At 32.9% G+C, this 14,124-nt stretch overlaps 1 protein-coding gene across 1 annotated transcript; it reads right to left on the bottom strand.

Moving 5' to 3' along the window:
• Window positions 1-11,662: 11,662 nt before the first annotated feature.
• Window positions 11,663-12,763, bottom strand: LOC100954707 (olfactory receptor 6C74). Its single transcript, XM_003790474.2, has one exon. The coding sequence runs from the start codon at window positions 12,667-12,669 to the stop codon at window positions 11,731-11,733; it is 939 nt and encodes a 312-aa protein (XP_003790522.1). The 5' UTR covers window positions 12,670-12,763; the 3' UTR covers window positions 11,663-11,730.
• Window positions 12,764-14,124: the final 1,361 nt, after the last annotated feature.

Genomic DNA, 14,124 nt, shown 5'->3' with positions numbered 1-14,124 from the left:
CAAAAATTGATTCAAGATGGATAAAAGACTTAAATCTAAGGCATGAAATGATAAAAATCCTCAAAGAAAGAATTGGAAAAACACTGGAAGATATTGGCCTGGGGAAAGACTTTATGAGGAAGACTGTCACAGCAATCGCAACAATAGCAATATCAAACAAATGGGATTTTATGAAACTGAAAAGTTTCTGTACAGCAAAAAAGACAATAACCAGAGCAAATAGACGACGTATTCGATGGGAAAGGATATTTGCATATTTTGAATCTGACAAAAGTCTAATAACCAGGATCTACGCAGAACTTCAATTAATCTACAAGAAAAAAAAAAACCAACAACCCTATGCATCAATGGGGAAGAGAGATGAACAGAATCTTCTCTCAAGCCGATAGGCAAATGGCTACTAACTATATGAAAAAATGCTCTTCATCTCTAATTATTAGAGAAATGCAAATTAAAACCACTCTGAGATACCATCTAACCCCAGCAAGAATGGCCTATATCACAAAATCTCAAAATTACAGATGCTGGCTTGGATATGGAGAGAAAGAAACGCTCTCACACTACTGGTGGGACTGCAAACTAATACAACCTTTTTGGAAGGAAGTATGGAGAAACCTTAAAGAACTCAACCTAGACCTCCCATTTGATCCTGCAATCCCATATTGGACATCTATCCAGAAAAAGAAAAAACCTTTTACTATAAAGACGCTTGTACTAGGCTGTTTATCACAGCCCTGTTTACAATCAGTAAAACATGGAAACAGCCTAAATGTCTTTCAACCCAGGAATAGATTGGTAAACACTGGTATATGTACACTATGGAGTATTATTCAGCCATCAAAAAAAATGAAGATTTTATAGCATTTTTAATAACCTGGATAGAGGTGGAACACCTTATTCTTAGTGAAGCATCACAGGAATGGAGAAGTAAGAATCTTATGTATTCAACTTTGATATGAAGAAAATTAATGACAATTAGTGACATGGTGGGGCATAAGGGAAGGGGAGATCAGACAGAGAAGGACCGAAGGGGTGTGGGAGATAAAAAAATGACTAATTCTCACACAAACTGGATTTAATTTTGATCAATGTATATTACTTAAACATCAATTTTTAATTCAACATGTCAATATGTTGTTTATCATATTGCATCCTTATTTATCAGTGAAACATGTCTGTAATTTCCCCTTTATAATAATATATTTTTTTCTAATTTTTACTATCAGGGGTATCCAGACTAAGTAGAATGATTTTGAAGTATTTCTATTTCTACTGTTTATAAGACTTGGCATGATCTGTTTTTTTGTCTGTTTGTTTGTTTGTTTTTTGTTTTTAGAAATTATTTTTTACTTTTATTCATATATATTAGTCATCTTTTTTTTTAGACTTTGGTAAAGACATAATAAGGAAAAAAATTGTTTGCTATTTGTATTTTGTCGTGTGTATTCTGTAACAAACAAGTAGTAAATGATTATGTATTCAAAAAAAAATAATAACAGCAATAGTTAGTGGCTAAGCTAAAGTTAACAAAGTGCTGTTTTGGATAGAGTGATACCATGTTCATTCCACTTTTAAAGATGGTGATGCCAGGAAGAACAATAGTTTGTATTTCGATAGAGAATTAAAACTTTACTACCAGGGAGCAATCTACATATTTGGTATTAATGGTTCATCACTCTTTTTTTTTTTTTTTTTGAGACAGAGCCTCAAGCTGTCCCCCTGGGTAGAGTGCCGTGGCATTACAGCTCACAGCAACCTCCAACTCCTGGGCTCAAGCGAGTCTCCTGCCTCCACCTCCCAAGTAGCTGGGACCACAGGCGCCCGCCACAATGCCCGGCTATTTTTTGGTTGCAGCTGTCATTGTTGTTTGGCGGGTCCGGGCTGGGGATTCGAACCCGCCACCTTAGGTGTACGTGGCTGGCGCCTTAGCCGGTTGAGCTATAGGCGCCGAGCCTCATCACTCTTATGTGAATAAATTAGAGGGAAATTAAAGGAACTTAAAGCAAGAAAATACTTTTTCTTTCTTGATAGTATGCAAGAGTTTGGATGGTGTGCCATTTTCCTATTCAATTAAAACATTTAATTAAGTAAAATTGAAAAGATTGTTATGCAAACCCCCAAATAATACCCATCATTAGAAGTACATGATTCCATATTTTGCATTTAACAAGTGTGTGCATACACACACACACACACACACACACACACACCCCTCTAGCTATGGTCAACAACCAGGGCTGGTACATCTTTACAATTTTACTCAACTAATAAAATCCCAATACCTCATTCTTACCTCATTTACTTCCATGTCAAGGAGATCCAATTTTAGATAAACCATATTTTTCCAAGTTATTCCCTTAAACATGCACTAGTTTGTACCAGCAACTTTCTGGCAGAATATAATGCATTTCTTATGAAAAAAAAGATTAATGATATCTTTGAAGGAAATTTTCTTCCTGGGTATCTTCATCCTCAAACAGATAAAATAGTTGTTTTTGTGATATGCATAGTATTGTACATACAAGGCAACGTTTATGATGATATTAAGGCAACTATTTACCTCCCTAAACCACACCTTGAAAGAGGAATGCTCATTTACAAACAAATAATAAACATATCAAAACAAACAAGAGTTTCCAGTAATTTCTAGAGAAGTTTACAGGAAGAAATTTGGATTTTAAGATGGCCTTAGAGGGAGATGAAGAAAGGAGACAAGGCGTTCCTCAGAGAAGAAACATTCTGAACAGAAACAAACTGAAGGGCACACGCCTGGCTTCATTACAAACAATAAACAGGGTTTTGCTGTGAGAACCATATGTTAATAATATAGACATCATAACCGAAAGGAAATGACTATCACTTTTCCCTGGACATTACTTTCACATTGAGATACTTGTAGAGCAATCTATCACAAAATATACTAGATTTATACAAAAATTTTCCAAAGGCAACCATTGTAGAAATCTAGAATTTTATCATGTCAAATCATGCCTTTTCCATTTCAAAAGTCATGCACATCAACTGTCCTAACATGCACTGTAAAAATAATAAGCTTTACATTATGAAGCCATTGGAAATTAGGTTTCTGGATGGAACTTTGTTTACTTGTGTTAGGTATTGTGAATATCAGAAAGTTTTTAAAATGAAAAACCATTTCCATTATAAATTACCATCATACTCCATTTGTCTTTTTTTGTCATTTTCCCTAAATCAAAATTTTTAAAGTTGGAAAAAGAAAGGTTAATGTTTTAATAGTAAAAATAGAACAAACATGAGTTACAATATATACAACATGGCACATAACCTTTACTTTTTTTAAATATTAATTAATTTTATCTTTTGAGTACTAAGGCAATCTGCCAAAAGAACCCTTCAAAATAGAAAAATTTATCTTAAAAACAAACAAAAAAACCTTTAAAACAAATCAACACAGATTTATTCCATCAAAATCATCTGTGCTTGAGCCAAGTGCAGTGACGATGCTCCAGTACTCTCTGAATGAATCTCACTCTAGTCCACAATCAGTGATTGCTTCTCTCACCTGTGGTTTGATTAGCTATTTTATTGCAGTCAGAGTAGTGTATTAAGTTTCTCTTCTATTATAATTTATGTAGTTGTTACTTAATATTTGTCTTATTAGTATTACCCACAGTTCCATATACCATTAATAATTCTTAATCCCATGGAGTTTTTATGCTTTCTGTTCCCTGAAGTAAAATGCCTGAAGATTATGACAAATTGTCAGGAGAATATGAGATCCAGGAATATCATTTACCAAAATATTTATTTAAAATAAACAACCCTAAAGTTTGTCTCCAGGGAAATCAGTATACTAATTCATGCTCAATTAATTCACGACTATTTGATATCATAAGTTTTTGCATGAAACTGAGCCTGAAGCAGGGGAATTTGGAATTAGTTACTAAAGCCAGTGCTATGACCAAGAATGATTGAATATTATGAATCTATGGCATCCATCCAAAAATCACTTGAGAAAAGCTTATATTGAAAGATGGCCTTCCTCAAACTGAATGGAGGGTATAGAGAGCAATATGATAAATACGTGGAAGACAAACACAACACACGCTGTAATGAGGGAAGGCAATTTCCAGCCACACTGAGGATCTTAAAGAAGGAATATGACAAATTTGTGGCTTTAAGTTACTAGTTTGACTTATAGACAGCAAACCATGGTATTTCTCTGACTGTCCTAAATGTATTTAATAATAATTTACAAATTTATACTGACAAATGCCTAGGAAATATATGGACAAGAGACTCTTAGGGTAATAGTCCAAAGAGAATGTAAATCTAACTTTACATCTGGATGAGTTTATTAATATATTTCTAGTGATTATGGATTGAATGGAAAAGCTCAAACTTTTGATGGAGGCTTTTTTTGTTCCATTTTTTTGTTCCATTTGGTAACTGTAACTTTGACTCATGAATATTTATCCTAATTGAAGAATTGGCCAAAATACTTCTTTTAATGAAGAAAAATAAATCTAATGATGTAGGGCAATGGTGACATGAAGCAGTTTTATCATATACAACTCACTTACTTGTCCCTTTACTATGTAATTAGAGAAATCCCACAGGAAAATACTTTCTCTGAAATTTTGACATATTCATATACACAAGGAGGTTTGCTAGCACCTTTAAAAAGTATTGTAACCCCTATTCTGAAATGAAGCCTTTCTGAAAATAAGCTCCCTGATTTCATTGGAGATGACGGATCATGGGAAAGCAGAGGTTATGTTTTAGCACCTAACTGATAATGGCAAGTTGGGTGTGGTTACTGATTGGTTAGTAGAGCTAAAGTGATTACCGAATTTGCATAATACACTCTAGGAGTAACCAAACTCCTAGGACTAAAATAAACAGGAAGCCCATTGAAGTCCTGATTGATCCATGTAATTAAAAGAACTCTATGACAGTGGAAGAATGATTCACCCATTATAATGAAGTTAAAACTCCCAAGCTAACTACAAATTTCAGTCTTTTCCTAGAACCAGAACCCAGGGAGAAAGGATGATCCTTTTGAGGAGGGGTCATACACTGATATTAATACCTCAATTTTCCTCTAGTCTTCCTCAAAGCATGTGTGGTGCTTTCCCAAGAAAACTGTCCAGTGAAGATAGAGAAACATGGTGTTTCAGGGATTGTTTGACTTAATTTCTGAGCTAATTTTAATTACAATGACTATAGAATACCAGGGTGTTTACGCAAAATAGTGGAAGATAATTGGGTTGGAAGAAGGTTTATTGAAAAGTTGTCAATATGTGCTAATCTGTATTTCAGTGATTCTAGTCCATGTGCAAAATTTTCCAGTGCATATACTTAAAAAGATATGTACAAAAGGATATATTCAGGACTAAGTAGAAAACCATGAACTATCCTCCTCATTAACAAATAACTCCAAGGCATCATTATATCCTTAGTAATACTTCTGAGCTTAGTGCCACCTTTGAAGACTCACAAGAGGAAGATGCAGGAGTGATGATTTATTCACACACCAGTTCAATTCACACATTACCTCTCCTAACACAGATAAATCTTAGAAATAACAGTGAACGCATAAGCTAAATTAGGTGATAACTTCAATTGCAACTGTCTTTTAAATCATGGCTCATGTATTTGAATAAATCAAAACCATTCTGGCACTAAATATCCAGTTACTGATTTGGTGAATGCACTTCTATAGTTCAATGGCTAACATCAGAAACATATCACATAGTTTGTCATAAAAATAGTATACCTTCTTATTCCAGCCCTTTCTTATTCTTTACTTATTTCATGGCCCAGCAAACTATAGCCCATTAGTTGAATACAAACCAAGGACTGTTTTTGCACAACCTTTCACCTAGGAATTATTTCTTTTTACATTTTTAAAGGATTGTTAGAGGAAAAAGGAGGAGGAAGGAGGAGAGGAAGAAACACACATGAGAGTATGATGATATGCTAGTAGTCATTTTGAAAAGTTCCACCAAATACAGAATCAGAATTTCTAGGTACAATAATTTTAGAAGACACATTAGAGAGAATTATGCAATTTTATTTCACCAGTAGACATATCCAAATTTTCCCTTTTCTACGATGCCAGGTAGGCATCAATAATGTGCTTCCTTAAAGATATTACTCATTATTCTATTTTAAAATAGAAGGTATGTTAGCAAAAACTGACAAAGTAACCAGCTTTGAAAAGAAAGTTGAAATAAGAAATTTGAATATTGATTGTCAGAAATCTTGCCATGTTTTTTGTTACTAAAAATTATGTAGACACATTAAATAAAGTATGCTCAACTGCCCGTTAGAAAACTTGGAAACAAAGTTATTTTAATAGTTTTTTAAATTTTTACAATTAAAAAATATGTGTTTTTAACATTATATAAAAATGAAAAAAATCAAGACAGCTAATTAACATCAGAAAAGATGGAATAATTAATATGATTTCCTCTTAATGGTGGTCTTGCATGTTACTATGAAGCATTAATTTTGTACTATGAGAACCCTTATAAATAAGTATTAGATATAATAAGCCTGGAATAAGACTTTCATATCATTTAACAAAATAATTAAATCATATTTTAAAGTAAATCATTCATATTTTAAAATATGAATTAAATCATATTAATTTAATTATAATAAAACTAATATTTTTATCATTAATAAAACTAAAAGTAATACCCTAAGAAATTAAATTGCTTCTTTGCTATAATTTCTCTTCTTAACTTCTATCTTTATATTAAAATTCTAAAATATTTTATACTGTAGTGAATTCTATAATTTATAAATAAATAAATATACATATATTGTGAATACCTATATATTTTATTGATACATTTTTTATAAACCATTGAAGATGTATACTTGTATAAGGGAAAACTTCATAATTTTTTTTTTGAGGCAGAATTTCAGTATGTCACCCTTGGTGGAGTGCGATCACATCACAGCTCACAGCAACCTCAAACTGTTGGGCTTAAGCAATTCTCTTGCCTCAGCCTCCAGAGTAGCTGGGACTACAGGCACCCGCCATAATGCTCAGCTATTTTTTGGTTGCAGTCCTTGTTGTTTTAGCTGACCCGGACTGGGCTCGAACCCACCAACTTCAGTGTATGTGGCTGGCGCCCTACTCACTGAGCTACGGGTGCCAAGCTGGAAAACTTCATAATTTTTGAGAGTACAGTGATCTCAATGTTTGAAGTTAATTTTTTTTGTTATAAGCATTTTTTTCTCAAGTTCTATATCATTGTACTCTAAATAAATATTGTCTTATTCTATACCATAATCCTAAGTTCATGGTAATATTAATTATTCCCCTTGGACTTCAAAGGATTTTTGAAAGCTTATTTTAAAGTGTGGAATAAAAACTAAGCAAAATGTTTGAGATATGGTATGATAAGATTTTATTGTGTCATAAAATGTAATTATCTCTCATTAGTGCTCAGACACACAACATGTTTATAATGAATATAAAGTTTTCCAACATTTAAACATTATTATTTCATATCATGTGTTATCAAATCTAATTCATTAATTGTTCTATAATAGAAATTCTGAACCTAGCCTTAAATTTCCATACTAACTTCCATTAAATACCACGTTTGAAACTTTTATTAGTGAACGTATTGCCCTTACTTTTATTTCTTCATCCATTGGCTTCTTTACTTCATTTATTGGTTCCTTATTAGTCACTAGGTTAGGTAAAGGGAATGTAGAAGTCTGTAAGATGTAGATTCTATTTCAGTAGAAAATACTATTAATTACATGTGATATAATAGACCTCATCCAGAGCTGACTACAAAAGAATAAGAGTTTGCATATGGAGTGACTAACAAACACTTGTCAACAAGAGCCTTCCACAGGCAGCTCTATATTATTAACTTTAGCCAATGACAGAAATTGTGCAAAGAAGCACAGAAGATTTAGGCAGGGGGCAGAATTTTATGTAGGCGAGAACACACAATTTTTACCATATGCTCAGTGATATGATGTGGTTGAATTATAGGACTGCTAGTTGGAAGAGATAAGAAACAAAACTGGAAAGGCCAGATTATGAAAATATTTGAGGCATTTGATATTATTCTGGAAGCAATAGAATTAGCATCATGATCTATTTCTATTTTAGAAAGTATTCTTCTCACAAATGTGGAGAATGAGTTATAGATCTAAGACTGGAAGGCTATTTCAGACAATTAACATATCTCGAGTCTAGCTTGCCTTAACATTTAGTATATATTAGTGAAATATGAACGTAGTTATTTTTTCTCTTTCAGTTCCAGAGAAAAAAGACCAGGAATGAAATACATAGGAACACAAAAGGAATTTTAAAAGTCTAGCACAATTTCAGAATCAAAAGTTCTCATAATGCAGGCTGCTGGTATTTACATGGTAAACCAGATTACTGATAATTTATTTTAAATGAGTGAAAAATTACTTCAACTAATCATTTCCCATGACAGTTTATACCTAGAGTGTCTTTCTTTTGCATTTGCCATTATCCATTTACAAACTATAGAACTAGAGGGGGAAAAGATGCTCTGCATTCTAAGGAGTTAAATGTGGTGAATATGCTTCTGTGTTTTGAAAAAATATTTATAGTTATTTTTGAATACAAAGGGAAAAGGAGAAGTTATACTCTTTGATCTATATTAAATGATTAATAAATTTACCTACATATTCAGTTTTTAAGAAAACCAAATAGACTTAGAGTTCATATTTAAAGAATAAGTTATATGCCCACAAATGGATCAATAAATTGAGGTATATGTACACCATGGAATATTATGCAACCTTAAAGAAAGATGGAGACTTTACCTCCTACATGTTTACATGGATGGAGCTGGAAAATGTTCTTCTTAGCAAAGTATCTCAAGAATGGAAGAAAAAGTATCCAATGTACTCAGTTCTATTATAAAACTAATTTATAGCTTTCATATGAAAGCTATAACCTAATTATAGTCTAAGAATATGGGGAGGGGATGGAGGAGGGGGGTGGATGAGTGAAGGGAGGGTGATTGGTGAGATCACCTTTATGGCTTATCTTACAAGGGTACAAGTGACTCTTTCTAAAAGTAGAATATAAATGTCTTAACACAGTAACTAAGAAATTGACATGAAGGCTGTTAACCAGTTTGATGAAAATATTTCAAATTGTATATGAAAACACCACACTGTACTCCATGATTGCATTAATGTACACAGCTATGATTTAATAAAAAAAAAAAAAAAGAAGAAGTTATATGCAAGGAAGGTAAGGCAGGAAAAAAAAGAATACATTAAATGATCAATGTGATATCCAGAAAGATAAAACAAATATTACACACAATTGCATTTGGCAGTAACCTAATACTCAGATAAAGGTATTCAGAAGAAAATCTGAGATATTCTGGAGACAGAATTTTTGTCAGATTTAAAACAGTTTGAGTCAACTTTTCTTAAATCAGTTATAAAGTAGAAAATTTTGTGCATATAAAGTTAGGATAATGATGAAAAGAAAGCCAAATGGTAAAAGTGAAAGGACACTACTTTGACATATCATTTTCTGTTTTCAAATAAAATATTCTTCAAGTATTGCAGTTTTATGAAAAGCATTTACATATACATGGTTACTATTTTAAATAATTATTTAAAAGCCTCTATTAATATTTATCTGAATATATAGTTTTAAGGATTGTTACTAAGATACATTACCCAGTGTTTTTTTTTAAATTCCACTCCACTACTGATTTGAATTCTATTGTTCTAATATACTAAATTACCTTGTATTCATAAATCTATTTCTAGTTCATTGGTTTTCAATCCCAGCTTTTTAATGGAGTCACCCAAGGAAGTTTTAAAAATGGACTAGGATCCATCATGGGAGATTCTGATGCACTGAGTCTTTGAACAGAGCCAAAGCACAATGGTCAGAACACTGACTGATGGCTTGGGCTTCCTCATGGTGGCTGGGTCCTAATAGTGAACACCCTGAGGCCAGAGCTGTATCTGTTGTATGACTTAACCTTGGAAGTAGTGTAGCATTACTTCTACTAATCTGTATTGGCTGAAGTACTTACTCACTAGCCTACCCAGGTACAAGGGAGGGGAAGTGTATTACACTTTGTCATGATATCGGTTAAAATTCTGAAATAGCATGTGATACTAGAATAGTGCTGAGGCCATTTTTGGGAAAAGTCTTCCACAATTCTCACACAAAAGCCAGAAGAGTATGGAAATATCACAATTCCTCCTTTATTAATCTACAGGTCTAGCCCTTATTCCATCTATTTTAAAGTTTTAAACAGACTATTTCAAACATATAAAAGAGAGCAATATAATGAACCCCATGGTTTTTATCACCCAATTTCATTGTCTATTACCAACTCATAGCCAAGTTCATTCACACTCACACCCATTTCCCAGGCCATCCAGTTCACATTTAAGTATGTATTAGATGATATATATTTTAGCTGTAAATATTTTGACATGTACCTCTAAAAGAAAGGATCTTTTAAAAACATAATCATAATACCATTACTCATCTAAAAAACAATAATAGGAGTTCCTTAATATAATAAGTCAGTAATTATATTTGCTCAATTGTTTCACAGATTTTCTTTATTTTTCTTTTCACTTTTCCTTTTTTTTTTTTTTTAACAGTTATTGTGTTGGAATTTGCATCTAAATACGATAAATATATTGCAACCAGGTGGCATATTTCTTAAGTCTCTTTTAATCAGTAAATTTCTTACCCATCAAAAACAAAAGGTACTCTGTAAACCCCATAAAGTCTTAATTTTACCTATGATATTCCTTAAATCTATTGAATTCTCTAAAATGATCTTAATGTTCTTTTGCATTCTAAGTGATATATGGGCAAAGATGGACTTTCATTTTATTTTGCTAACAGTGCCTAAGAGGTTGATGGGTATTAAGAGGTCATTTTTTGTCACATGTGGGGTTTTGTTTTGTTTTGTTGTAATTAGCAAGTTATTTAATTTGCATATGAGTTAGGTTTTTATTCATAAACTAACATGGAAATACCTGTCTTCAGAGTTTTGAAGACTTATAAAAATACATTTCATAAAACATGGCATATTACAAGCAATCATGTCATAGCTATGATTTCTATCTGATAAACACAGCGGCAGTAATGCTTTAACCCCTTAAATGCCTTTAATCTTTTTCTGAAATCACTCTATCTCTAACTAACCCTGGTTAAGAATGTGAAATTATTAAGCTGTGTAATTAAAAAAGTGCCATTAAGTTGATTTGCTTCGAAATTCTACTGAACACTGAATAAGAAATGCAGATTTAACATTCGGCATTCACCAATAAAAATAAATTCATTAGGTGTTCAAATATAGGTAGTGTATAAAACTCTATATAAAATATAAACAAATTGAATTCCTGATTCCAGAACAGTGGGGGGGGGGGATAATAACATGGAAAAATTAAAATCCCATTCTGTCTGCCTCTGAGAGAATTTTGAGAGGAAAATTGATAGAGGTACCAAATAAATAGGCAAATGATTTTGACCAAAACGAAAAAATATATTTTCCATGGTGCTTTCAAAATGAGGGAAAAATACAACTGAGAGTTACGCTTTGGAGATTAGACAGGTCCCAACAAAAATTACAAATCAAAAAACAGGTAATATTATTTTGAATCCAGGCATTGAAGAGCTTGGTGACACGGTCCATTCTTGTTTTATTTAACTCATACCTTAACTAGTGTCATTAAAGTGATTCACTTCATTGAGAAAATGTCAATCCTTTTGATTATGTTCTTAAAGGCATCTTTCACTTGTTTGTTTCTCAGTGAATAAATGAAGGGATTCAACATGGGGGCAACAGAAGTGCTGAGCAGAGCTATCCCTTTATTTAAAGACACTCTTTCCTTCGCAGAGGGTTTTACATACATGAAGATGCAGCTGCCATAAGAAATGGACACAACTATCATGTGGGAAGAACACGTAGAAAATGCTTTCTTCCTCTGTTGAGCAGAAGGTATTTTCAGAATGGTCTTGATGATGTTTGTGTAGGACAGAATCACTAACACCAGTGTGACCAGGAGCGTTAAAATGGCTGACAGAAGTGCCATTAATTCTATTAGGTCTGTGTCTGTGCAAGAAAGCTGCAGTATAGGGAAAACATCACAGAAAAAATGATCTACAACGTTGCCTGAACAGAAATCAAGCTGCAGACCCATAAGGAGTGGAGGAAAAATTATTAGGAAACCAGCCAACCACGAAGCAAAGACCAGCAAGTTGCAGACTCTACCACTCATGATGGTCATGTAATGCAGGGGTTTGCAGATGGCCACATAGCGGTCATAGGACATGGCAGCCAGGAGAAAAAACTCAGTTGCTCCCAAGAGAATAGTGAAAAACAGTTGTGCCGCACAACTGTTGTAAGAAATGGTCTTATCTCCTGTGGCCATACTAAAGAGAAATTTGGGAATACAAACAGTTGTAAAAGAGACTTCTAAAAATGAGAAATTTCGGAGGAAAAAGTACATGGGTGTCTTAAGATGCAAATCCAGTAGGGTGAGGGTGATGATGGTTAGATTTCCTGTGACACTCAACATATAGGTGGAAAAAAGGAGAAGGAAGACGACCACCTGCAATTGTGGTTCATCTGTCAGTCCGAGAAGAATGAAAGTTGTCACTGTTGTATGGTTTCTCATAGTTGATTTCTATTTAAAAAAAGGGGGGGGGGGAGAAAATATTACAGCTGAAGGAGAAATGTCTCCATGAGATACCTTTTTTTTTTTTTGAGATCCTCCATAAACATTCTGCTAGGCACATCCAACCTCTTTTAACAACACCCTATACAAATTTGTTTATATAATATGTACTCAAAATTTTACTAACTAAATGCAACTCTTTGAGTTTCTTTTCTTTTCTTAAAGGTCATAAATCTAAGCATTCCAAAGGGATAGCATAGTCCCTTGATGAAGGCATATAAATGTAAAAGCAAACACAAAACTGTCATAATGTTTTGACTTTTAACTCTTCTGTATTTGAATTTTTGTTCCAAAGAATTTACTTGAAATTATTTTATACCATGTAATGATTCATTCTTCTTTGCTAAATGAATCTATCTGTTACTTTTTTCTTTTTCTTTCTTTCTTTCTTTTTTTCTTTTTTTTTTCTTTGTTGTTGTTTTGTTTTTTTAATAGGCTTTGCTCCTCTTTAAGTCAGATTTCAGCCAGGGAAATTTCTTTTTTTAAGTTAACATGAAATTGACTTAAACATCTCTAAGTCACACACAGTGGGAGTTCAATACCCTCACCAAACTTCTGAAAATTCTTCAAGATTTCCAACCTCATGACCACTTTTAGTTCTGCTTTTCTGAATTTTGTCTAAAGATGAATTTTCTTTTATCTCACTCACCTGGTTGTTCTCTTTTCTCTGTTATGTACCCGAGCATACATAAAGCACATCCTCATGCGCAGTGATTGTATTGCTTATATAGTATGTTCACAGAACATTGGTAGTGTCCGAAAAAAGTCCTACAAAACAAACTATTGAACAATAAAATGTTAGCTGGACATCCCAGGTAGTCTTCGTTATTGTCATTGCTCAGCACGTTTCTCCTGGTTACCATCATAGTCTCTTTTTTTCTATATCTGATTCACATCCACCTGCTTTTTTTCTTTTAGTTCAGAACATAGTTAAAATTATGTTAATTTTTTCATTTTACCTTTTTTTGTCTTCTTCCAGACTATGTTTAAGTCCTCATATTTATCACCTAAAAAGTATATCACTAAATTCTTCTTAAAAAATAACAGTACATTCCCTACGAGCAATATTGCGCTATTTGTTAAATTGTATCTGAAGCATATTATGTTGTGTATGTTCCAGTTCTGGAGTTAAAAGAAAAGATACAAACATTTCCAGTAATTATAAACGACGGTGAAATAACTGAGATTATATCCCAAACTCCTTGATTTCGTTTTGCTTACCTTTTTTCTTTCCTTTCCCATTCTCTTCATTTGATCATTTTCCTTAAAAATGTCTATATCCTAGTGATTTAAATATAATCCAGAGATTTTTTTAAATTCAAGTCTGTGGTTTGTATTCCAGGTCAGAAAACACAGGGAAAATTCAATCAAAAAAGATGAGTCATATAAAGTATC

Source organism: Otolemur garnettii, unplaced genomic scaffold (genome assembly GCF_000181295.1).
Source record: "Otolemur garnettii isolate 467f Iridium unplaced genomic scaffold, OtoGar3 scaffold00043, whole genome shotgun sequence".
In the NCBI taxonomy this organism is placed as follows: domain Eukaryota; kingdom Metazoa; phylum Chordata; class Mammalia; order Primates; family Galagidae; genus Otolemur; species Otolemur garnettii.
The sequence above is the reverse complement of the archived record's forward strand: the minus strand, read 5'-3'. Positions and strand labels throughout refer to the sequence as shown.